At 36.0% G+C, this 27,687-nt stretch overlaps 1 protein-coding gene across 2 annotated transcripts in view; it reads right to left on the reverse strand.

Moving 5' to 3' along the window:
- The window catches only part of SBF2 (SET binding factor 2), a 266,379-nt gene that overhangs the window by 11,677 nt on the left and 227,015 nt on the right, over positions 1–27,687 (reverse strand). Inside the window, exons 27-37 of one of the 2 annotated variants that reach the window (XM_063289454.1) lie at positions 27,092–27,288; positions 24,346–24,483; positions 23,370–23,465; positions 18,043–18,230; positions 15,994–16,170; positions 14,628–14,729; positions 13,175–13,360; positions 9,064–9,190; positions 4,711–4,838; positions 3,194–3,427; positions 52–156 (exon numbers count right to left, since the gene is read on the reverse strand). In XM_063289454.1, the coding sequence (XP_063145524.1) occupies positions 52–156; positions 3,194–3,427; positions 4,711–4,838; positions 9,064–9,190; positions 13,175–13,360; positions 14,628–14,729; positions 15,994–16,170; positions 18,043–18,230; positions 23,370–23,465; positions 24,346–24,483; positions 27,092–27,288 (1,678 nt within the window). The remainder of the gene's footprint in view (positions 1–51; positions 157–3,193; positions 3,428–4,710; positions 4,839–9,063; positions 9,191–13,174; positions 13,361–14,627; positions 14,730–15,993; positions 16,171–18,042; positions 18,231–23,369; positions 23,466–24,345; positions 24,484–27,091; positions 27,289–27,687) is intronic. The other variant, XM_063289456.1, reaches the window with a different exon arrangement.

The raw sequence follows: 27,687 nt of genomic DNA on the forward strand, positions 1-27,687 counted from the left end.
ACTATTTTTAGCCCTTGCAGAAAGAATGAAGATTCTTGTCAAAATACTTACATTGTCTTTCCTTGAATCTTCTTTCACATTTACTTTGACTCTTTCCCACAGTGACTGCCATCTTTCTGGGCTGTGATTTAATTTGTTCTCCAGTCTTTCGATTTCCTGAAAACATTTGAAAGTTTTTTTTCCTGTTTTCCATGAGGTTAAATCTTTCTGTTGTTTATTCCTTCAAATGCATGAGCTACAACTCTTGCCACAGTTGAAAATGATGATAAGGACTGGAAGTGTTTTAAAAAATACTTACACAGTTCAAGTCCAATGCTGTGACCTCAAGATTGTACATTGCCAAGATTAATATTTACCACTTTTTAAAAAAGAAACAGCACTAAACTATAATAAAAAAGGAAATGTGACAGACTTATTTAATAAGTATGCCAAACTGTAACTTATTTCTATTTTTAAAATGGGAATTTGAATTCCCTTATTTCCTATTAGAACTATTTCCTATTAATAAGATAGAAATGAAGTAAAATGAAAATGAAAACGATTCTTTCATGTTCTTGAAAACAAAGATTTTTTAAAAATATCTCAGGTAGCATGCTTTATATCAGCATTCTTCAGCCTCCCAGGATCTGTTACTTGATACCAATATCATTAGATTATTATAGATCTATTAGACCTGGACTTCAGAAATCCATATGACTACTATCTTGCCCTAACTCTTTCCTGCCATTGATTGGTCATCTGGATTTCGACAGCTCAGATCTGATAGCTCTAATTATTTAAGAATCAGAAGAACAGTGCTTTTCATATCAGAGTTTATATCCTATGCCACTAATACAAAGACAAGTTTTAAGTACAAGCTCCAAGACTTCAATTAGTCCTTAAGGAGTCCTAAATGTGACCAGCCTTGCTATTATCATACTTGTTATACATTATTGACCCATCTTGAGATTTTAAGGAATTATCAAGTCGGTGTTGACATTTAGCAGCCCCCAAAGATTTTCTCCAGGATGATCTGTGTTCAACCTGGTTTTCAAGCTTCCAAAGGTACACCCATCTTGTAATTAATTGTAGTTGTAATTAAGTCAATCCACCTTGCTGCTGGTCATCTTCTTTTTCTTTCCACTTTTCCCAGCATTACACAGTTCTCAAGAGAGGTATATCTTTGCATAAAGCATCCAGAATATGATAATTTGAGCCTGGTCATTCATGCCTCTGTATTGATTTGTTGTATTATACCTTTGTTTGCTTTCTTAGCTATTCATAGATTTCTCAAGAGTCTTTTCCAACACTAAAAGGATCGATACATTTTCTATCCTGCTTCTTCAAGTCCAACTTTCGTTTCCAAAGAGTGTTACGGGGAAAGCCACTGCCTACATGACTCTGATCTCTGAAGGTATAGACACATCATAACTTCTGAATACCTTTTCCAAGGCTAGTCTGCAGCATATTTCCTGTTTGTTCCTTTACTGTTGATAATAGACCCCAAAAGGCAGAAGCTATCCACCACTTCAAAATCTTTATTGTCAATTCTATGGCTGGTTGCTATACTTGTTGCCATTAGCTTGGTCTTCTTTAGATTTAATCTAGTCCCATTTTTTCACAGTGCTGCTTGACTTACATTGTTAGAACTTCTAGATCATTTGCCTTTTCAACTATGAGAGTAGGGTCAGCAGCATAGCGCAGGTTATTGAAGTTTTTCCCTCCAGTTTTAAAATCATGCTGATCTTTTCCAGTCTGCTTTGTACCACCCCAAATCTCCTATCTAAATATTTTCCATGTCCAGCCCAGCTTAGCTTTTTGAGACCAGCCAAAGTTAGTTATTTACTGTCATCCTGGCTGGCCTTACTGTCTAATAAGTAATTCAGAACCAACTCTTATTCACCTATCTGTCTGTATCTCAAGTGGGTCATTTGAAAGGAAGAAAATCTGATATATAAGGAAAGAGAGATGTATCAGACCCTCAAGGAGGGTCATCTGTAGCATGGTTTAGTGGTCGTGGTATTAGACTGAGGTGACCCAGGTAGTAGCTCACCTTCAGCCACAGAAATTCACTGTATGACATTGTGCCAGACATTTTCTGTTGACCTATCTTACTTCATACTGCTGTATATACAGTGCATATAGCAATAGGCACACACTATTTAATGTTGAAAAGTTATGAACAGAGGGGAAAAAAACCAAAAGAACCACTTCACAAAAGGGAATGTTTTAACTTTTCAATCTTGGGGACCTTTCTCCCCCCACATACTGATAAATACCTTGTCATCAATTCTTGCTCAATTTATTTTAATGAAATTCACTTTTCCTTGGGGCTTAGCAAGCATGAGAGGTGCACCATATAGTAGGGTCAGATATGCTGCTTTTAGGACGATAACTCTTAGTGAGCATGAGAGGTGCACTAAATAGTAGCAGACACAAATTCCACTTTTAGGAAAATGAATTTACATGAAGCTGTGTACACAGGGCAGGAGAGGTCAAGGGGGGCAGAATGACAAAAGCAGCACTGCTCTGTAAGTCCCACCTGTTTTGTATATGCATTGTGATGTCACATGCATGCCAAAAGGGATGGGGCTTGCAGCCCAATGCTGCTTTCACCATTTTAACAAAAGCAGAAAGCTTCTGTGGATGCCACAGAAAGAAAAGCTCCAAGTCCTAAACACACCAGAATAGGCACTTCACAATTAATCAAAAGATATTCCAGCAAGCTCTTGAATGCACATACTCAATATGAATTATTCTGGAAAAGAAATGACAAGCTTTATTATGGCATAATAATGATGGCATTGTATTTTACTAGAAAATCTATACAGCAAACAGATTTAGTCAACTGTAATTCTGAAAAAAAATGGTATTCCTTTTGGGGTCAATAGAATAATTAGCTTAAAAACTGTACAAGGTTGTACTCAATACAAACAAGACTTCATTGATTATGGAATCTGTGTTGCTGGGGATAAATGGCCAGAGAATATACTGTATGTGCATATATTATATGCCTTAGGTAGTGGTGAATAAAGTGAATGTAGCATTTCTTTGTGAAAGTTTTAACATTATTTTTAAAAACTGAATCTCTCCTTTCCCCTACGTTTTCTTATTTTGCTCTTTTGTTATATTAAAAAATACTGAAAACTAATAAAATAATTTCTTCAAAAAGCTAGATAAAACCTACCGGAATATGTTAAACAGCTATACTCACACTGAATAAGTTGGTGATAGCATCAGGTTGCACTTTAGTAAGATTATCGTAGCATGGCCAGACAATTTTTCTCTTGTTGTGGAAAGATGACATATCCATCTGATCTGCTTCATCCAAGGTACTACATTTTGCACTTATCATAGTCCAGTCATAAGTTGGGCCTGTGGCTAAAGTCTCTTCTGTGTAGTAATCCCATTTCTTAAGACAGGAAATGTTGACATTTGGTTTTAATACCTGTGTAAAAAAGAATGCTTGGAGATGGTTAAGTGTGATGGTGACCCAGTATTACCCTCTCTTCCTTAATGATATGCCAATGCTCAAACTATTTTCCTCAACTTAACGCAGATAAATATTTAATTCCATTTTAATAATAGGAAGCAATTCAATTCCTTTTTCAGTTTCCTCCTGGGATTAAGCAGGTAAATTGTTTCCCAATTCAGTTCTGACCCTGGGAATTCCCCCTACTTTCCTCTCCTTCAAATTCTGTGTGCCCAGAATATATCAAGGTCCTTATGAATTGGCAGGATTCTGCCCTTGCTCTGACTTGTTCCTGTGAAATGATGCAACAAAAATATAACTCAGTGAGATTTCCATAATAAAATAATAATGGAATTTATAACTCAGAAACATCATTAAAATATAGCATACAAAAATCTAACTTCAGAGTCCCTCTTTGGGGGGAGATGGGCGGTAGTATACATCTGAGAAATAAAACAAACAAACAAACAAATAACTTAGCAGATACTTTGGTCCTCTGCAATCAAATAATATAAAGAATGTGGAACAATCACTGCCTTTATTTCATATTATTCTAATACTCAGCAATACCCATCCTAGTAACATTAGCATCAAGACCTTTAGATTAGAACAGGCACTACCACCTAAAACTATGTGTTGGAGGTGGTCCTGTTAAATGCTCTGTTAGTTTTGTGTGTCGCTACTTCAGTGAAGGACAGGACATGTATAATATATAACTATTATACAAACATTCAAAGAATATTTGGCATATTGTTTGAACTAGAAATTAGAGGGAAATATATCTTTTCATAGCTAGTGATTAAAAAAAAGCCTAAAGGGAACAAAACACATATCTAGCTCCCCTCAAAACCAAACCAGCCACTTCTGCTTGGCCATGGATGTACATTTAACTAGTTACCTTTGTGAACTGAGGGTACTCTGCAACACTTTGGGTTTACTCCTTAAAAAAAATATTTCTTTATTACAATATTTCTATCAGTCCCAGTCATAAGACTGTATCACAGCAATTACGTAACAATAAAATTCCCAATGCCCACCAAACCATAACATCCTTAAAATAACAATAAGCCTCATAAAAATGCACACTAACCAAACTCATTGGGTGTGCTCTTCAGATCTCTACATCTGAAAAACTAGACAGCATGGTAATCATTCTGAAAACTGGGCAATTAACCTACTGAATAAATGTTAATTACATCAATGGTAAGCTTTATTCAGGTATTAGAATTTAAATGACTGTGGACATGTCTGCTGTATACCTCTGTTTCAACTGGTGCATAGAGATAATTGAAGAAAACTGGACTCCTTTTGTGTATTTTGTCAATGCAGTCCCAAATGCAAATTCCCTTTTTGCCATGTTTTTCTCCTTTATCTTCAAATAATGTCCCTTAAAATAATAAAATAAAACAGAGTTAGAAGGACATGACCTGAGATTTGGGTGGCATGGATATTTGTGGTACAATAAAGTCAAGGTTAATGTGGATTTTAAAAATCATTACGTTAGACATGCCAAACTGAGAATGAGGAATTGTGCCCAAAAACACCTCTGCGGCTCTCAGCACAAGAAATGTTTTATAGATAAGAAATAATAGCAAACATAAATGGCTAACCTATTGCGAGAGACTAGAATTTTGTCAAAGGAAATACAAAATAAAATCAAGAGAAGAACTGGTGGCAGAGGGATATCATTGCCAATGGTTTTCTTATTTACAGTTATTAGAAAGATTTAAAGCAGACAAAAGAATTTATGGTTTTGAACATTGTAAGACTGAGTTTGAAATAGAATTGTGTACAAACGATCAGCATGTAATTGCTAAAATGTATAAACTTTTATTGAAATTTGAAACAGAAGAACAACGTGGAAGAATGTATGATAAAGTGGGCTAAAACTTTTGGTTATAATATACAGATGGAACAATAGAAAATACGTGGTTGAAAAGATTGAAATTTACATTATGTTATAATTTTAAAGAGAATTTTTATAGGATGATGTACCATTGGTATATGTCATCAGAGAAATTGCTAGAATGTATAAAGGCACTTCAAATTTATGTTGGAAATGTGAACAACAAGAAGGGACAGTTTATAATGTTTGGTGGATGTGTAACAAAGCTAGAAAATGCTGGATTCAAATACATACACTGAATCAGAGGATTTTTGTATACTAATATACAATTGAGACCAGAGGTCTTTCTTTTGGGATTGGTGGACAAACAGTTGGAAAAAAAGTCATGGAACTTTGTTTTTGTACATGACAACTGCAGCGGGATTATTATATGCACAAAGATGGAAAGATTCAACATTACCCACAATGGAGGAATGGCTGGTGAAGATGATGGAACTTACTGAAATGACCAAATTGACTTCTTTAATCAGAAAAAAGACAGTATCTATGTTTATTGCTGACTGGAAACCCCTTATAGACTTTTTGCATAAAACAGAAAAAAATGAACTTATGATTTATGGTTTTAATGATTAGACAGGATAGATTATAGAAAGAAGTGAGTCATGTTGTAACCTTAGAGTAAGAGATACATTTGTAATTGTACTTATAACTGCTGTAAAGAAGATCAGAAGCTACTTCTTTGTATTTTTTTTCTTTCTTTTCTATTTTTTCTTTTACTTCCCCCCCCCTTTTTTGCACATTTATTTATTCATTTATTTACTATCCTGCCTTTATTATTTTTATAAATAACTCAAGGTGGTGAACATACCTCATACTCCTTCCTCCTCCTATTTTCCCCACAACAACAACCCTGTGAGGTGAGTTGGGCTGAGAGAGAGTGACTGGCCCAAGGTCACCCGGCCAGCTTTCATGCCTAAGGCGGGACTAGAACTCACAGACTCCTGGGTTCTAGCCCGTTGCCTTAACCACTAGACCAAACTGGCTCTTTTAGCTTTCTTTCTTTCTTTCTTTCTTTCTTTCTTTCTTTCTTTCTTTCTTTCTTTCTTTCTTTCTTTCTTTCTTTCTTTTTCTTTCCTTTTCTTCTTCTTACTTTATATTAGTTTCCATTAGCTTTTATCTTCCTTTTTAAAACTTTTAATAAAATTATATAAAAATAATAAAATAAAATAAAATATTGAATAAAATATTGATTAGAAGCTATATGGATTGGGAAAGCTTAAGAAACTTAAGAGAATTCAGATTCTTAAAATCAAAATACAATACAATGCAATAATAATTTATTGATTAGTCAAGTAACCATATCAAGATACAACAAAAGTGACAAATTAAAATCAAAATAAAGAAATAGCAGAACTCAGTGTATGAAAGTTACATAGCTCTGCTGTTCCAAACAGAAATTATGCTGAGATAGATTTTAATTAGTTGTTCAGTTCCTTATGTAATATTTTTATAAACTATTCCATTAACTTCTTTTTATCTGAGAATTTTGCTATGTTATTGAAGAACAAATGACAGAATAGCTACTAGCTTTTAAACATTTAAGATTAATGTTTTCCGATATGAATACATCCTCTTTTAGTCAATCAAACTTAAATGTACAAATACCTCCTAAGTATACTTAGATATGTTTACCAAATAATTGTGAAAACAATGAAAATATATTTAGATTTTTTCTATCTTATAGTGTTATTCACTATAATTCTGTGGATTGAACTTGTTGTACAAGTGATTTGACTCAGACACCCTTCTATAAACAAATGCAAGAGCAATTCCTGAAGAATAAAAATATATTGCTAAAGATGTTTATTTATTTATAAGAATGGGTGTTTTCTTAACAATAAGTTGGTTATGATTTGACTATGCAAAATACTTATGTAATATACACATGCTTTTTCTGTTTTCAAACTACACTTCCTATGATGATGGAGAGCCAGTTTTCCAAAATTACCTTTGACTAAGAGAGAGAGAATGTGCCTGGTTTGGGGTCATGGCTAGTTCTGCACTTGAAACCAAAGTGGGCACATTTCCAAGAGGGGACTCCTCCCCCAATGCCCAACCAGGTTTTGGTAATACATGCCAGGTCAGCTCTCTATTCCATGATGAGATCTTAGATAAGGAGAGCCTTGTCTCAGCTGACCTGTAAGGAGCAACAGCCTGAGCCCAGGACTACCAAGGATCTGATGACCAGGCCTGGGATTGAGCCCAGGGGGCTAGTAGGTGGAATTGGTAGAAAAATGGAGTGCACCTTCCCCAACAGTGGCCTTCCCCCTAGCTCTCACCACACCTTCCTCTGCCTATCATCACAGAGATGTTACTGCATGCCCCCCGCCCCACAATCAAACTACTCCCTTAAACCCTGCCATTTTCCCCCCAGGTCCATGGATCTCAACTAACATGCAGCTGTCCCCAACAACTCCCAGACTAGCTGGCCTGTCAGAACCTGAATACACTTCTACTCATGCACTCAGTAGTCCTAAACAAATAGCTGTCCCACCACCATCCCCCCTCCATCTCATACCCACTCTTGGGACTAAGTAGGGACATTATTACAATCCACTCCCACTCAACTATAGCCTCAAGTTACCTCAGAGAGATCTCATCCCTGCTATTTCACACCCAGAGGACAAATGAATTCCAGCTCAGTCATCTCTAATTTGAGAAAGCCATCCACCATAATCCTTCAAAACGATCAAACTTAAGAAGTCTTGCAGATCCAAGTTCATCTGATACTTAACTATACCTAACATAAAATGTAGTATCAGCAATGCAAGCAGACATCAGAAGATTCTCTTCGTGGTCCCAATGGCACAGTAAATAGGAAACAAGATGGCTGCTGCTAGGGTGATGGGCTCCATAGAAGCTGGCATCCAACTCAGCTATAAGCCTGATCCCATCCCCACTGCTTGTTGCCTCAGCACTCCAATATACTCAGGCCAGGTGCATCTGGGTCTCTGCTGCCAGCACCATTGAGTTACAGGGAGGAGAAACCACCGCTACCCACAAAGAAGGGCTTGCTGCCTCTGCGGCCACTTTGCAGCCTAACAGCAAACAGGTGAGCAGCACCAGCACCCATCAGCTGATTGAGATTTTGTTTTTGCTGCCAAACAACTGATCTTCAGACCCGGTTTTACTGCTCTGTCTCCAACGGCAGCACCTTCTTTGGCTCATGGACTAATTCCAATGATCCTGAACACATCCGGCAACCCACTCCCTGCAGAGCTGCTCTGAGTCAGTCACTGCTGCTGCTACCAACTTGCTGGCAGTCCCAACAGTACTAGAAAACCCTCAACACCATCTTCTGCCATCATCTCTGTTTGCCAGCCCTCTACAACATATAAAACTAGCTACTTTCCATTGGCCATCCCAGACTCCCAGCCTGCCTCGGTGCTGTTACAAAAAAAAAATAATTAAGGAGTACAAGCCAGTTTGTAGATAGGTAACCCTTCATATTCTGTTATTGTCTAGACTCTAGAAAGAGTAACCAGTTGCTAGGAACCATTAAATGACACTTTTTCAATGTCTGAAAATACAGATGGAATTTTGAAAGACCGATTAATGATGATAATATGCTAATTTTACACATTTTCCTCTATCAATACAAAACAGATGTCAGTGATATTGTTCAACCCATTTCTGCTGAAATGCTTTAAAAATAATAATAATAAAATAACAGCCAAATTAATATCGGTCAACTTGGGATCCATACCATGTTCCAGTCTTTCATAGTCTGAGTCCAGCAGGAATGTTTTAAATCGATTGGAAACATAATGAAATGCTAAGAACTTCAGGTAGTGCTGATTGAACTCAAACTCTGTTGGATACTGGCTGTGAATCTGAAACACATACAAAATAAAAACAATGGTTATAACTAACTTATCAAGGGCAAAGTCAGCAAATGACAGCTCTCAGGTATCTTTTTTAACTGCAAGATCATAATAGGGATAATAATTTCTTTTCAAGTAATAGAGTATTCTTTGGGAAAAATATAATTATGTATTTTTAAAATACAGCTATGAATAGCTGTAGTAAGTGGCATCTATCTTTAATGCTGCTTTCATCTAATGACACAATCTGAAAAGTCATTTAATTCAGGAAAATTTGTACTTTTAAACAATTGCTCCTATTCCTATTTTATCACCTTGTAAACTACATGAAATAAAGTGAGAAAAGAGATAAAAAATAAATATTGAGGTTTTACTTTAAAATATGTGTTGTATTTCCAGTTCCAGTTAATCAGTATTTAAAATAATATATCACACACTCAGTAATGGCAATGTAGATCAATGCATTCACTTCAAAACCAAAGAATTAAAAATATCAAGAATCACAAGAAATTCTTCAAAATATTTTTCATATCTCACAAAACCATTACTTCCAACCAAGGCAGTATTGGGGTGTTTATGTTCCCCACATTCAGATGGAAAAGGGGACAGATACAGAACTTTGTATGGCCTTCCCCATGGAGGTCTAATTTGTTACCCACCCTTGCACTGCTTTGTAAGGCTGTCAAGATTACACTCTTTCACAGGGCTTTTGGAAGTTTGTGTTGTCTTAGTTAGATGAAATTAGCACCAATCATTGCCTTATTTTAATTTTATTTTATGGTTTTATAGATGTATTGTGATTCTTCATGATTTTATAATTGTGATTTGATGTTTTATAATTATTACATTGTAAACTGTCACAAGGCATTTATATTTAGTGATGTCTAAGCAGTGTAAATAAATAAATATTAACATCCTCACAGAGATGTTCTTATTTTGCCTTTAAATCAAATCAGAGAACTATAGGCACTGAATTTATGCATTTAAATGTAACACATAGCTTGCATATAATCTCATCTGTATTAGTGAAGAAGCAGTCAGCAGAGTCTCCAAGACCAAGGAAAGATTTGCATGGGGAAAGAGAGTTGCTGAAATATGCTGGTCCACAGTCATTTAGAGCTGGATCTAGGACATATAAACAAATAGTATCCAATAAAACTGAAATTACAGGTAGTCTTTACTTAACAACCATTTGTTCAGTGACCGTTTGAAATTACGATGGCGCTGAAAAAATGGCCTTACGACCTGTGCCTGAAACTACAACTGTTGCAGCAACCCTGCAGTCACATGACCAAAATTTGGGTGCTTGGCAGCCCGCCCGCATTAACGACTGCAGGGGTGCTTCAACTCCCCCCACCTACCTATCTTCCCCCCCCCATCTCTGCCCTTTTGGAAGCTCTGCACCCTGCCATGTGGGGCGGCAAGCCCAGCAGCACAACGTGAGGCCACCATCCCATCCCAGCTGTGTGGCCGGAGGCCACCACAGTGAGCTCCAGCCTCCCAGCCTGCATTCCTTCACCCAGCTGTGTCCTCTGCCAGGTCCCTGCACCTACCTTTTGCCCCTTTCGCCCAGCCACTGTGGGAGAAGCTGGAGACTCTTTGGAAAGCTCAGAGCTCCAAATGCTCTGACAAGATAGCGTAAGTTTCCCAAGACAGTGTTCTGAAGGGAGCCACGTGGAAGAAATGTTTGCTGGAGAAGCTGGGTCCAAAAAGAACTCAGCAAAGGCAACCAGGAGCTTCTGCTTCACCCATGGCAGCTGGGCGAAAAGTGCGAAAGGTAGGTGCGGGGAACTGGTTGAAGAGGCAACTGGGTGAAGGAATGCAGGTTGGGGAGGCTGGAGCTTGCTATGGTGGCCTCCCGCCACGTGGCTGGGATGGGACGGGTGGCCTCGCACCACACAGTTGGGCTTGCTGCCCTGCAAGGCAGGATGCAGGGCTTCCAAAAGGGCAGAGAAGGGGGGAGAGATACGGGGGGTGGTGGTGAAGGCAGTGTTTTGGGCTGGGAGGAACCAAGCCTGGAATGGCTTGGATTGGGTTGGGTGCTTAGGCTAACGATGGGTAAAATTCATTTAACAATGGCAAGGGGAATTGCTAGGATTGCTGTCACTAAGCAATGCCATCTTGCTTTACAAAGGCATGGCTTAGCGATGGAAATTCCTGGCTCAACTACCGTCATTAAGTGAAGACTACCTGTAAATGTAGCATATCATGTCTCTCTCTTTCTCTCTCTGATGCATACATCAGTGAAAGCTGATGGTAAAGATGATGATGAAATAGAGTTTGTTCTGCAATAGAACAAAAAACTGCTTGGTTCTACACAGAAGAATGCTTTTACTCCCTTTTTTAAGGGAGTTCATCTGACAAAGATCATATCAGGTCAAAACCAAGTGGTTGGAAAGAGATCATGTAATCTATAGAATTATTTCAATATGCCCCCCGCACAAATAATAGAGAAAAGAGAAAGGTAGCAGAACTCTGGACTGTCTGAAGATCTAGCAATATAGTCTCTGCACTTCCTCTAACCATTAGAACAGTCTACAGATTATGCAAAAATCTGTGGCTAATGGGTATTTAGTGATATACGCACAATGGAAAAAAATAAAATTTGGTAGCATTCTTTGAACTGTACCAGTCTTCCTACCTTACCTACAAAATATACACACAGTGGATAAAATAATAGTTATTATAACCTATTTTGATGTTTGGAAAGTGGAAGGGAGAAGAGTTGAGGAAATAATGCCTATTTTGATAAAGATTTTATGCAAATAGTATTATTCCCACAAGATTAACCAATGCACTATAAACTGCAGGAGAAAGTGAGAGAAGCTTTGTAATGTGACATTATTGTCACCAAAGTTGTCTTCCAAGAAACAACTGGATGATCTACCAGATGTTGCTATTGTGAAAGAATTATTCACATTAATAATTCACTTGACACCTGGAGATATTGGAATAAACAATGGCTTTTTAAAAGATGATGCAGTTCTAATTTAAGCATCACTACTTCCTATGTACTCTCTAGTTGAAATAAGGACAATTCCTTTTCAACCACATTAAAAGATTCCTGTTGTTAAATCTTCAGTTACTGTTCTTGATAGTTTGAATGTAGAACTCTTAGGGATTTATACTGCAGATCTAAAATTAGTCAACAGAAGGTTTCCAAATAAATATTATTACAACATAAAGCACATGAAGAAATAGAGGATATTTGTTCTCGAAAAATAACGTTCTACAGAATTAAGACTGTACAGCAAAAACCTTTTATTCCAGTAGAATCATGCAAGCTAATCATAAGATTAGAAAAAACCTTCTCAGAAAATAACCTAATATACAACACAACCTTTTCATATTCTAGATCTGAGCTGTAATAGATGAATATTCTATCATGTCTAATTAGCCGCATTATATGCATCTGCATGGCCCATGTTAGAACTGTTATATTGAGCTGACTAATCCAACACACTCCTTTTTCTTTGTGCTGACTTGAAGGATTTTTTTAAACACCAGTGAGATATACATGAATTCACAAAACTAACACTGATACTATTTGTGCTTGCTGCATCAAGCTACCCTTCCAAAACCCATGACTCACTGAAAGGTTTGATGGAAAGGGAAGGATATATATTACTTGTGAAGGGATATGGAGAAGATAAGAAAAAACAAATTATCTTTTCCCAATTGTTCCATAAGCCAAAACTTTGGATGAGGATGTGTCCTTTTGCATATACAAGATTGGGAAATACCTCCTAACATTTTCTCTTATAAGATTTGAAGCAACAGAGAAGCTATGATTATGCTACTATATTTTACACAGTAGTTAAAACTTCATTTTCAAACTTTTCTGCTGAACTCAATTAATCCATACTTTACCATCTGCCCATCAGCAAATAATGTTGGTATTTCATGAACAATGAAAATGCAGGTTATGATTTTTATAAACAAATAAATAAATGTCCATTACTGACATAAATGCACTCATTTGTCTAGGCTTACCTGGTGCACACAATCCAAGAACTGCAAGAAGATGGGTGCAAACCCACTTCCTTGACAATTGAGAGTTAAGTTACTGCGTTGGCTGAACTTATGACCAAAAGATAACCATTCCTTTTCTACTAGCATTCTGAATCCTTCAAGTGTTCGATAGAATGGATCACTGAGTAATTGCACAAGAGACACCACCTAGGCCATAAAATGATACTGGCATGTTAACACTAGATGCTTTTATATACACATACACACATCTTATTTCAGTCTACCATTAGGATGAAAAATTTCTGTTTAGATATGAATGTAGACTTTCTGGATAGTGGAACTAGTCAACTGCAGTGCTTCACAACTGCAGTGCATTATTTATAGTGAAAAAAGGCAAAACCTGCTATAGCATTAGGATTAAGGCCAACAAATGCCCTAGGCACAGCCCAACAACTCTCATGCCATGAGATGGAAACAAACACCTTCAGATCAAAATTTTAAACTTTAGTCACTTACCATGCCAAAGAAAATGTTGTTTTGCCAATGCAGATTAAAGTCAAATATGGCAGATAAGGATAATTACAAAAAGTTCAACTAAAGTTGAGTGTGGCAGTGAAAGAGTTAAGGGCATGATAGCTAGGGGAAAATCCTCTGTGGTGCCCTCCTTCCCTTGGCACATGCATATTTTGCTTAATAGTTAATCCAGGGTTGAATTAGACATAGACATAGTAGGAAATAATAAGCATCAGACTTGAACAATAAAGTCAGATAGTTGACTTTCGATATTGCTGGATTTTATGAAAATTTGGAAACTTTCAACTGAAAGATGAAATGTAATTTCTCTATGGTTCTGTTTGCAATTTTTAAAATTATATTTGAAAATAGTACAATCACGAGTAATTTTACTTGTCTTTGTTCCATAGGATAACAATTTCTGAAAACTAGTTTTTCACCAGAAATTCATCTTTAACAGAATTATAAATGAAGAATATTTGCAGGTAAGAAGGTATGATAGATGTTTTTCTTTTCTTTGCCTTATTACATACTATTTAAAACAGCTGTGGAAATTGGACTTCAGTTTGCAAAAAGGAGCAACAAATTTGAGAGATGAGGCTAAAATTCTCTAGAAAAGTGTTCACAGGACATTATTTTGAACGATGGGGTTTTAAATGAAATGCGTTTTTCTCTCTCCGTCTCTTTTACGTATTCTCAGAATGGGTTCAGGATATAATTGAGCTTTAAGTATAAAACATTTTGATCAAAGGGGGAATTGTATCCCTTTGCCAATGGAAAGCTTTTATCTGCAGCAAATAAATTTTTATCAATTCCCCCTTTGTGTTTGTTTGTTTATTCGATTTCTATAGCTGCCCATCTCAACCAGCGACTCTGTGCACTGGTGTCACACCTACTGTCCAAATATGCTCCAGTCCCTCTCTCTTTGCTGGCTGTAATTATCATACAAATCATAACTGACCTGAGCTGTGATGTCCCAGCCATCTTCGAGACAAACTAAAACTGAAGAACCATTCTCAAGTAGCTCTGATATGACAACACCCAACTGCATTATTCTGTGAAGCTATACAAAACATAAAGGAAACAGGTTACTAAAATGAATGATGGTTAATACAATGACTAATAAAAATCTTTTTATTAAAGACCATTGGAAATATTAGATACTCAGTTTGGATCAAGTCTTGCTGAACTAACAGACTGTAAAGTTTACAACAAAAAGAAGAAAATGAAGAATTAAATACAGTGAGTCCGCCCACAATTAGGGCCCAAATCTGAATTAGTAGTCCTATACATCATGACTATAGAGGAAACATCTTCATTCCTATTAAATAAAAATGCTTACACAGCCCTAAATAATAAGGTTACCTTTGCATTGATCCATAAAGGAGTTCAGCAATATCAAATGCTTTAGATAAAGTTTGCTTTAAGACTAGCTCAACTCCTGAAGATTTCATGTACACATTCATAGTGTTTTCTTGGCAATAATATGAAAGTGGCTGATTGCTGCCTTCTCTCAGGATGTTTTTTTTAACTTCCAAGTCTAGCTTTACACCTTAGATTTTCTGGTGGTCTCCCATCCAAGTATTAACCAAATCTGGCATTGCTTAGTTTTTCTGAGATCAGACAGAATTAGCCAGGTACTGTTCTCTTTTGATGCACAATTTATTCATAAGTTGCTCAAGTCCAGTTGGCTCTCAAACTATATTGTGACATGTTACAGGTTTTATGATAGCTTCCACAGTTACAAAACATGATAGAATAATACAGATTCTAAGGATTAAACTCCACAATACCATTCAGTGCAGTGTCAATGGCTTTTAAAAAATAAACAACTGGCTAATTACCTAAATAACACTTGTAATCTAGATTGGATATCAGATCAGATTTGAAGCAGGTAAACACTTAGATACAAAATATCAAGAAAAAACTCTATTTAATTTCAGTACACTTGTGCCATAATCCTGAATTAGCAAACAGTATGTGATGAGACCTTTATTACAGGGATAATCTATGTAATATTTTCTTAAACTGAATTTCTTTTGTTAAAAGCAACAGAAAATGGAAATTGACTTCAAGAGAAGATTTAAATCATTAAGGCCAAATACAACATTTTTATGGCTGATTTTGATTAAGTGAGTGCCCCAGTGGTTAAATCTATTTTGCCATTATAAATACTCACTGAAGGATGTTTGTCTCCATAAAAATACAGCAGATTTCATTTAAAGCAGAACAAAAGACGAAAGGATTTTTTTAAAAAACAGAATGAAAATAGCCTTGGTTTTGCCTCAGAAATCACATGCATTTATGACTGCCCCATATCACTTTACCTGTGGGAACCATTCAGACTCTCCAAGCGCTTTAAGGAATGTTATTTCAGAATCTGCTGGAATATTGCTAGGAACACAAGCACTCATGAGTCTTTTAAAACTAGTCTTCACTTGCCGGATGTCACTGAATTCAACTGGAACAAATTCACAATTTAAAGCAAAATCAAGTTTGAAGCCCTGTGGACAAAGAAGGCATTTATTTGCGCTATTCATTTAAAAAGTACACTTAAAATATTTATTAAGGGATTAAGTTTTGCTACCCCATGTTTTGGAAGAACTTAACATTTTTTCTGAGACCTGAAATGACATGACTTACTAGGTGTAATGTATAACTCTTACATAATCTTCCCTGTAACTGTTCTTTGGCTGCACAGCTGAAATGACCTCACCACCTACAACTTCTCTTTTTGATTTGTTTTGCTATAATGTGATGAAAATGCATCTTTTTTTAAAATCTGCATAATATTTTTTTAATATTATGCAGATTCAAAATTATAAAATTACTTGTAATGCAGATTGTGGCTTTTCTCTCCCCGTGGAGTCTTAACAGAATAATATGAAAGATGGTAATGAAAAGTCCACATTTTTGGACTTTTCCCTTTTATGATAGCGTAGGAGAGGGGTTTTGGATACTAGGAGAGAAGATTATAGCTGATATTATTGAATATAAAGCACTATTCAAATTTAGAGGTTTCTGAATTCCTCAGTTTATATGACTTTATTAGGGCACCACTGTACATATGTTGCAGGAACATTTTGCTGTGCATAGTGTTAATACTATGTATAATTTATATAGTTTGGATCTAAGTTGGTTGATCAGCTGAAAACCAACCTGTGCTTTAAAATTATATTTTAAAGCACAGGTTGGTTTTCTATTGTATTTATATTTTTATTGTATTTTGTAATTGTAATGGTTTTATATTTTAATCTTGTTTTATTGTAAGCCGCCCAGAGTCCCCCCGTTGGAGAGAGATGGGCGGTGAATAAATTTATTAAATAAATAAATAATTAATATCACCACCAAGGTTTGTAAAGGAAGGAGTGGCATGAGCCTCCTCTCTTTTGTTGGGGGTCTTTTCAGTCATGACCTGCAATTCCTTTCCATAAGGCTAGCTCCAATTTTAATTGCTTTTAAAGCACTTTAAACCATATTTGTTTTCTCTAGCTTTTAATTAAAAAAAAGTTTTATGGCATTTACTGCTGTTATATATTTGACTATATTTTACTTGAAGTGGCTTATTTAATAATGGTTTAAACTTGAGGTACTTTTAAAATTTGGTACTGAATTTACCATTTTGTGCCACAAGCTTAGTTGTGAAAATCACAGTCCTGAAATGCTGTTATGAAATATGTTAAATGAATAAATAAATACATGAATAAATAGATCAATGAACAGGAATAAGTAAATAGAATCTTATTCAGATCTTCCAGTCATATGTAAAAATGATATTTGTGTGATTAGTTATCCCAAAATATGGATGGAAACTCAACTGAACATCCATCCCACTGAAAAGGACCATGACAAATAGCTTTTAATTTCAAAAGACAGTAAAATAGCTGAATTAAAACTAGTAATGAAATTCCATTTTACACTGTTAAGCTCTAGCTATCAAATTCAACTTGTTGCTGTCAGAGGTCACTGAGATCCACAAACCACATGAAACTTCCAGCATTCTGTTCATGCTTCAGACTGGATTGCCTAGTTTTGGTGGTACCATTTTAGGCCTTTGGGGATGGTTTCAGGGATGCTTCCCAGTGGCTTCTGGCTCCCTTTCTCACTACAGCCCTCCCCTGCAACTGCCCCAAATGGTTTTGCTGCTTCTAATCTCACTGAGTACCTCTTGCAAGGCTCTGAAAGGACAGAATGCCTGTGTCTGTGCTGTTTCAGTTGCAGATCCTGCAGTCCAGCACAATCATAAGACCTAAGTCTTATTGAAACCAAGAGCATTTCAACGTGCACAGTTCTCTGCTGTGTTGCATTCCAGTTATAAACAATTCTTAATATCATTCCACTCAAAGCCTAGAAGTATATATGGAGAACAGACATACTCTGAGTTGAGATTTTTCTCCAAATATGTAAAGAGCAGCTTGTCGCTTGAGGAGTCGGTTCTGAAAGTAGGCACTGCTGCTGGTATATGAAGGTGAACCATCTTTTCCTGCTAATCTTGCACCCACATCAAGGAATGGCATTTGAGTGCTGATAAATCGACCACTAGAACGAAGACTTGCCCACACACCTTCATAAAAATTAAAAATGTAATGAAATATTTAAATTTTCACACACATGGGCTATTTATTAAATTTATATGCCATTTGCCTTGCGATGATTCTGGACAGTTGTAAATGTCCCATTTAGTAAGCATACATATGTATATATTACTTAAAAAAACATTTGCATCTCTATCACAATCAATTATGTTAAACTTAACACACCTGCTCTGAATTGATAACCATGATTTACCATAATAATCATGGTCAAACCACCTCATACTGAATGCTTTATGTAGCAACATTTCTGTATATTCAGCTAGCTATAGACATGCTGTACCCACATTACCCAGAAGCACTGTGAGCCTCTTCTAAGTGAGGTACATAAATTTGCATTGGGATTAGAGAAAAGAAAAAACAGTTACTAATTAATATGATCCTGTTGGCATATATGTTGTCCACATAGCACGGCTGCCATTACAAAACCACTTCATGTATTATTACTATGACGCCGTAATAACATCTGTACACTGAACCTGGGCCTTGTGATTTCTTATTCCTCATGCACTGAGATTGAAACTAATCATGTGATCTGAGCAATCTAGTTGATGCCAGAAGCATGCTACGACGACGGTGCAGATGGTCATTACATGCAACAGAGATAATCGGATTCTACTCTTTCCCTTTAATGGTTCTTCAGTTCTTGTGGCCCTGTGAAACGGTCATGTGAAATAACGTGCTCTCTGAGGACAGCAAGTATATTAAAAGATGAGTCTTGTCATGTTTGGTTTCAGAGCCATTGCTCTCTATGGCTTTATTAACAAAAGTAATAATTCAATAGGGAATTCCAGATCAATTGATATTATCACTGAAAAACAGTACTATAGTAATAGACTTGTTTAAAAAGTAACGAAGTGTTGCCACACAAACATTGCTGATAGGGATTTTCCTACCTACATACAAAGCCAGCCTACTGACTTTTAGTCACAGAAAACAGAAAGGATTCCTCAGGAAACTGAATGTGGTAAACTATTATTTAAAGTAGTCTCTGAAATAAAGCAGTTGGTATACAATCTTTCACCTGGAAACAGGTTTTCATATTATTATTAATAAATGATTGAATAATCAGTTGCCATTCAAGACTCAAAGTATTAACTGACAAAATGATTACATTATATATATATATTTCAAAAAGAGAAATTGAAAGAAGTCCAGAATAAAGCATCACTCCCTCCCCACCTTTTTTTTGCCATTGTTAAAGCAGAGCTTGATTATACCTTGCACCACATAAAAAGCAATGATTGCAAATTGAAAAGCACATGCAGATTAGCACACTAGCCAGTGATGGGTTACAGCGATTAAAGAACATATAGATATCTGCTTTCAAATCTCTTGTGTTCATAAGAAAATACTTGAAACAAGTGAATACACCCTATTTTCTCTTACAATTTAGACATTATTCCCTTTTTAATAACCATTAGTAATTACGTGAGCAAGAATGCTCATGACTTATGCAACGAAATTTCTTCATGATTTAGCTTTTCAGTAAGTGATCTGATTAAAATACTATCCTTTTTGCAATAAATGTAATGCTTATGATCTATAAATCACCTCATAATATACTGTAATATATTATAGCAAGAGGATGGCCTGGCAAATATATTTCATGCCTAAGCATACCAACGTAGTTTATTTAATGTGCACTGATACACATAACAAAGGAATAGGAAAATTTGGTATTAGTGCAAACAATACAGTACCCTGATGGACTCTTCCTGATTTGGAATTTGAATGTATGAAACATTTATCTCTGTACCCAACCACTGGCAGGTATCAGTAAGGACAAGAGGAAAAGGAAAAGCAATGGGACGGACATTGCAATGAAACAGTCACAGCAAATTGAACAGGAAAGAAGAAAAAGGTTACTTGAATATTTCTACTTCTTTGATTATGATAAAAACAAGTGCTTGTAACTTTGAGCTTTAACAGCTAGCATCAAGGACTCGATCTGTAAATCAAGCTGCAAGGAGAAAAAGTGTAGATCAGTTGTCATATAGGATAATATTTATGGCCACTGCAGTAACTGCAGACATGCATAACAGCCATGTGCCAGGGAATTATACCAAGGGGAAGCAGGTCCAGTATGAAAAAAAAATTCTGAGTAGGAAAAACGTATCAGTCGAAAATTGCTTAGCACAATTTATCACTATTATTTATTTTTATTGGTAGAAGAATACAATTAATGGAGGGTGAAAGACCAAAGAAACATATCTCTGTATCTCTGTATCTCAAGCACCATGCAAAGCATGTGTTTGTGCAGTCAAATTATTAACATGCAAGATTTTGGTTTTGGCTGAGCCTATCCTGTAGCACTAGTACACTAACTGTTAAACCTGAGATCCAGTCTTATGGAATTGAGCTAATTAAATCATTCTGAATTATGGAATTGTACACTTAAATAGAAATTCACTGAATTGAGTTTTGATTCTTAAGTAAAAGCATTTTAGCTCTGATTCTAAATTTTTCTTAAGGAAAAAAGCATTAAATAATTTGAGAGGAACAAGGGACGTTATTCTCTTGAAACATTCTATTCCACTGACGTTACAATGTAATAAATATTTAGATGGCTGAAAGTTAACCTGGATGCTAAACATTGTTTCATATACCTGATTACGTACCCTGTAATCTAAACCCAAACCAAATATTCTATTTCTAGTAATTTGTATTCTTAGATACAGTTATTTGTTTACATAAACTTTGGAATCTGGTAGTCTTATAATGCATTCATAAGAGAAGGTATGGCAGAATTCTACTCTCTTAAGTATGGGCATAATGTTAAAAAATAAAGGCAATGTTTAAGACTGATCAAGAAGGTACTTCTGTATGAAGCTTCCACCAATTAAGGCATTTTTTTCTTCTGTTTTTGTACTCTTTATAATGAGGGCAGAGAATATGTTAAAAAATGGCTACCTTCCATTCATGCTAAATGGCAATTGAATCAACTGACATGGATATTACATCAATCAAGAATATTCACATAGCATTTAATTGCACTTAATTATGCTAATAATTGTAATCACTAAATATAGCTTCCCTGCTTATGGTTCTGATTTTTTTCCTTGAGATTCCAATCAATGGAGTGATTCTATATTAAATTTGCATTATAGAGTCAAGCATTGTACCTATTCTTCTGAAAGTAAGAGTACAAAGAAAAATTGAGTACTACTGTAATGAATATTTTGAAAAGATATTTTATCCCAAAATACAATAATGTTGCCAAGAAGGTTCCAAATTAAATACGAGGCTGAATTCACAGGTACAGTTACAGTAAAGTGCTTCTTTTGCATTATGGAGGTAAAAGGAGAAGAAAGTGAACATATTTTGGTTCTACCCTTATCAACCTTCATTATTATATCTAATCTAGTCAACATATTATGAGAGCAATAACTGGGAGAAAAATTACTTAAGAATTACACGGAAGGAAAACAATTGTTATCCTAGACTTATCTTGCTGCTCTGTGGAGCAGCCTAAATGTTTTCTGGACTGCTTGCTGAATAAATCTAGGCAAGTGTTTGGTGACTTTTCCCAGCAACTACATTCTTCCAATAAGATGTATCTGAATCTTTTTTATGCTTTCATATGCATTCCAACCAACGCAGTGACTGGTCTTGCAAGAAACCAATGCAAACATGTCCAATCAACGATTCTACTCACTAACCCTTCTTTGGTTGATTCACTTATTAGAGTACTGCTATAGCCAATCCACGCCATTACACCTAATCTATCCTAAATTCAAGAATTTTGACTTCCAAAGTCAGCATGGTCCCTAATTCATTACATACGAAATAGTAAAAAAGTAAACAGTAATCTACTGGCAGATCCCTGGGTGACTTGCAGTAGATGAGCATATTTTTAACTCCTATTAATAGCAACAATAAAAAACAGCTATTGCTTTCTAAATTAGGTATCTGAAATGAAGAAAACTTCAGAGTAACCAGTTTTGATTTGTGCAAAAAAACACTATTTTGAGCTCAGTTTAATTCTAAGAATAAAACAAACTAAGTTTGGAGGCATTTTGTTCTTTAAGTGTCAGTCTTAACAAGTAAACCTTTTACTGATAAGCCTATTGTCAGCTGTCACTCTTGATCAAGATAAATTACAAATTCTTTTGACAGTATTGTCATAATGAAGGGTTTATTATATTTTAAAGGTATTACTTTCATTAGTTTCTAATCTATTCATTATTAAAACATGACCACCCATAGTGAATTATGTAGACAGAAATTACTTTCAGTTTAAATGTATCTTTTTCCCAGTCAAACTGGAGTCATTTTAAACTTTCATATTAATTTTTTTAAAAAGCATATTCTTGCAGCTTTGAAGGGCATCATTTCATACAGAGGATCCTATTATTTTACTAAAATGCAGTGTTGATTGCATAGTCCTCAGCTACGTAAGAATCTGGAGCGGCTGTGCTATCAATACAACAGACTGCTATTTAAAAGGTGTTTCAGTATTAAACATCTCGACTGAACATCTGAGTGCTACAGGTAATTAAAATTATTACTTCAATGCTCCTCATTTGTGATTGTGTAGAACAGAACAGCTGTTGGAAGCCATGAAATCACAGCTGTTCTATTCTATGAAGAGAAAACACTCTCAGAGTGCTCCATATGTAGGTTCATATTCTGTGCATGTGGTCCTACCAATTTGTCAAATCATTGCTGCTGTCACTGATTGTGTGGTTTATGTGTTGAGAGTCTCTCGACTGTGTTGGCCAAAAAAAAAATGGAAGGAGGGAATGTATAAGTAATAAATGAGTAAATGTTATGACAGGTGTCCCACCTAGACTCCCACCTAAAATACATTTTGGATGGCATCTCCCATCTGTTAAAATGTCCATAGTTGCAATCTAGAAAACTTAATGGTTACACAGCCCTTATTGCTGAATGCAACCCCCCACATCACAAAAACTATATGCATACTCATTTGCATGTGCAATCTCTATTTCAAAATGCATACTCTTGTTTCAATATGCAGATCAGGCAATTTTTTATAATGGTGATAAACTAGTTATCATTCATGTGGTGTATAATACAATCAAGTGAGGCAAAATGCAAGAATAACCCTTACATCCATGGGTAGGCTTTGAACTAGTCTTACTAACCTCCTCGAGCAAAGCTATTGGATAGATTTACATCCAAATGTCCTGGCACTACCTGCTTAAATACAGTAGACATTCTTGAAGCCCTCCTTTCAGTGCCTAAAGTCAGTCAAAAAGAATGGAGAGATTAAAAGTAGAATATCATTCAGGTTGACATTACCTATATATTACCCTGATTTGAACCCTATATTTGAAAACAGCAATGACACATATATAGAAATGTTCTTTTAATGGTTCATTTATCTAGCTGCTGCCACTTTTCCACATATAAGAGACATTGCACATAATTAGAAATAGCAAGTATACAGTTGCAGCATCACAGAAAGTTAGGCATGGCTAACAAAATCGAAGTATTTAACAACAAATGAAGCAAGGCATGCACAATTGGTGACGGGGTTATGTTATGAAAAAGCCAGAATTTAGGTACACTTGATTTCACCAACTGATTAAGCCAAATGGACAAACTTGGCAAGTTGCATGCTCCTGTATCTAAAACAGCAGCTTTACCTTTGTATGAACCCTACAGGTTTCATCACATGACAACTGAAATAGAATATTAATGCATTTCTTAATGGCTTTATTCAGACCTACTCCGCAAAAAGCATATCATATTTTATCCTTTCACCTTCAAGACATATTCATATGTATCTTGATAAAACTATGTTAAGCATTCCAGATTGCTTGTAAATTTCTAATAGTTAGATCTAAAGTACTGTACATTTTTTCACATATGTGACACAGAATTTCATTAGCTAGCAATTTTACTTAAGTTCAAAGTATTTTACTTTTGTAATCTGCCATTTACATGAAAAATATATTTGCAAAATTCCAGAGACAAATCAGCTACCTGGGCAATGATTCATTAAGGCAATGAGAGATTATAATATGGAAATCAAATCAAAAGAACGGTCATTATAAACATAAAATTTTCTCTTCAAATGTTGGATTTTAACATAGCTGTCCAAAAGGACAATATTACCTGGAGATAAAGCAATTGTTGGTCTCATGGTGAGAGTATTATTGCCATTCAATTTGCAATGGACAGAAATCACATTCAGTAAGGCTTGAAGGTATTTTTCTTGTTCTATGCTGCTTGATGATTCAAGTGACGTAGGAGCTATGCAAACAAATGCAGGAAACAGATTATACCTTTGGTTTGTACAGCACATGTCACTTCCCTGAAATGAAAACAGCATCCAATGGATGTGTTTATTTAGCTATTTGAAATCTGCTCTTATGATTTTGGGCAGATAAAATGAATATAACCATTCAAATTAAAAATAAAACTGAATAAATAAAAACTAGCTACAATATAAATTTATATCCTCCAATATGAGTAAGACATAAAAACATCTATCACTGTGAAAGTAATATAATGAGGCAATTTCACTGTCAATTGTTCTGCCTGCAGATGAAATCAAAAGGTAACCATTAAAGAAGAGTGTTGCTTCTAAAATTTCTTTATGAACATACCTTTACCACCTCAGAAGTTATAATGCTGTTTATGGATATATGAGCATTTTCTGCTCTCCCATATATTGTTCTCCCACTGGCCTACTCATATGAGTATGAATAACAGGGCTGTGCATGCTCTGAAAATGATTCAGAAGAAATGCTTTGGACTCATGGAAGCACAGCATCACTCTGCTGTTTATTAAAGAAACTCTTTTGGAGGGCTTTTGTGCAAGCCTGAAAAAAAAAGATGCAGCTCTTTTAAGGAATCGATTCAATTAACATACAAAGCAGCCACACCTTTTTTTCAGGCTTATGCAGAAGCCTGAAAAAAAAGGGAATGCTTTACTGAATAGCAGAGAGGACCCGGGCTCATATGAAGTCTGAAGCACTACCTAATTATTTTCAAAACATGCCTACAAATGCAACTCTGAAACAATCCTCTGTGCAGCAAAGTCAGTGAATAAGTGGCCATATCTCAACAGAGGTACAAACATCCAGGCAACGTGAACTTGGCAAATAGTGCCTAAAAAGGTAACTATTCAAGGTTTGCGTTCTTCCAACATTCACCATTGTCTGTGTACAGCATGGCTGCCTCTTCTTTTAAACCTTATTTCTATTCAGCATTTTCCTCCTCATTTTTCTTCCCCTATTATTCACTTTTTCTACTTCTTGCTTTTTCAGTTTCACTCCTCACTCCTTTTTCTCCCCAATCTTTCCATGCGTTTCTGAGCCATGTATATATTGTTGCACCAAACAAGCAAGACTCAGTCTGAATCAGAAAACAGTTCCAGAACCTCTTTCAATTTTAGGCTTCATGCTCTGGAAGATCTGAAGGAGCAGCAAGAAACCACTGAGTAATCACAACCAGTAGTCACTCATTGGATAAAGGGCTCCCAAGAAAAAGGCTAGGAATTCCAGATAGGCTTGAGTCCTTGCACCTCTCAAATGAGCACTGTCTGGAAGACAAAGGGGAAGAGGGAAAATGGGAAGGATCTCAGAATGCACCAGCAACAACAGGATCTTGTTTCTCACTGTTGTATTCAGGTGTCTCTAGCCTGCACTTGGCCGCCTACTTTATTTTTTTAAAAAAATTAACCTATTTGCATGAAGTTGTTGTGGAGATACCGTAATAAATCACAGAAAGATACTTTGATAAGTCTTTAAGAAATAATTCCTAAAAACAGAAACTTGCACCTATTAAAAACTCCCAAATATAGCCACTTAGATATGTACAAGGAACAGAGATTTGTATTTTAGTTTTTTCCAGATAATGACAAGAAAGAACAGTCTCTGTTTGCATATAGTTTGGCTTATGCAACCAATGACTTTTGGGCTGGTTTGTTCTTGGGGCAAATCCAAAGTTTTTCGTGGTACATTTTTTCAAATTGCTCAATTCTTGCAGTTAAACACTTGAAAGTAGATACATACACATACCCACAAAAGCTGAACAGCAATGCTTTGTAGATTACTGATATTGAAGAATTTTCTTTTATTGTGTAGATATATTTTATGCATAAACTCACACAGAGCAGTATACCATTTTCAGGATTATGCTAAGTATTTAAGCAATTAAAATCTATTCACATCTTAAATTCTTGAATGATTCATGGCTTATGTAACTTGCACATAACTATTAATTATTTTACTATCCTCTTCAAAAATTCCACAGGGCAAGTTTTTTCAAGAAGGCTAATAATACTAATTGGTTACCAAAGCACAAAATAAACCACATTCCCACTCTTACCTCATGAAATGAATACTGATTTTCATTTAATTCGCTGCCTAGCAAATGCTCACCTTTGGGGGGGGGTGTTTGCCCAGGGGAGTGTCATATCAGAATCCTAACGAGTAAGAAACATTCTGTGTGTGATACTATGGATTTAGCTGGTCAACATTTCTATCTTCTGTTCACATGACAGTGGAACAGACGTAAAGCTGAAGCATGTGTGAACGTAAGTATTCTTCTCTCATTCACTAAAAGTTATAAGAAGATAGTACCTAAATAACTTTGCACTGATTAGATGTAAGTTCCATGATACATGATACACTAAAAGAAGTTTCCCCTATCTACTTCCCTCCAAATGTGTTGGACTTCAACCACCACTATATTTTGTCTGTGTGGAGGTAAAGTCCAGAATACCTGGAGGCACTTGTTTGGAGAAGGTTGCCTTAAGGTATTAGTTTAGAGACTGGAGCAATAAAATAATAAAAACTGATGATATAAACACTTTCCCCTTTTATGAGATCCTTCATATAAAACATAACCTCACCTGATGTTTGTGTATTTTGTGTTTTGAAAAGGCCAACAACTCCTTTACCATGGAAACCACCAGCTCGAAGCAGGAATGTACTTGTTTTTGAGTTTTTCCAACACACCACCGGCAAGCGATTGTGTCGATAGCAGCGAGCTACTCTCTGCAGGCTGCTGTCCTGCACGCACTGAGGTACCACTAGCAGCCCTGGGTAACTGGAAGAAAGTGAAAAAGGGAGGTCATAAGATGGAGCAGGTTACAAGGAAAAGCTGATGTGACTTGTATGAATACTGAATTCTCCTTCTGAATCTCCAGTATAGCAGCAGATTAGACACTGTGTGAACCTAGAACATCTGAGAACTCCAAGAACTAATAAATACCTTTGTTCTGACACCCAGAAGCAGTGGCAGCAACCCAAAAAAGACCACCTAACATAGCAAGTTTGTACATCTGTTTTAACAGACATTTCCAGGCTAGGGTCATTTCCTGTCAAATCTGCCACAGCCCAGAGAGTCAGAAGCCAACTATTTATTGGACCATTTAAAGCTCGGGGGGGGGGGGGGGGAGATGTTTATAAATCTTCCCACCCAATAAACTAGACTTTTTAAATATAT

This window comes from Candoia aspera, chromosome 1 (genome assembly GCF_035149785.1).
Source record: "Candoia aspera isolate rCanAsp1 chromosome 1, rCanAsp1.hap2, whole genome shotgun sequence".
Taxonomy (NCBI): domain Eukaryota; kingdom Metazoa; phylum Chordata; class Lepidosauria; order Squamata; family Boidae; genus Candoia; species Candoia aspera.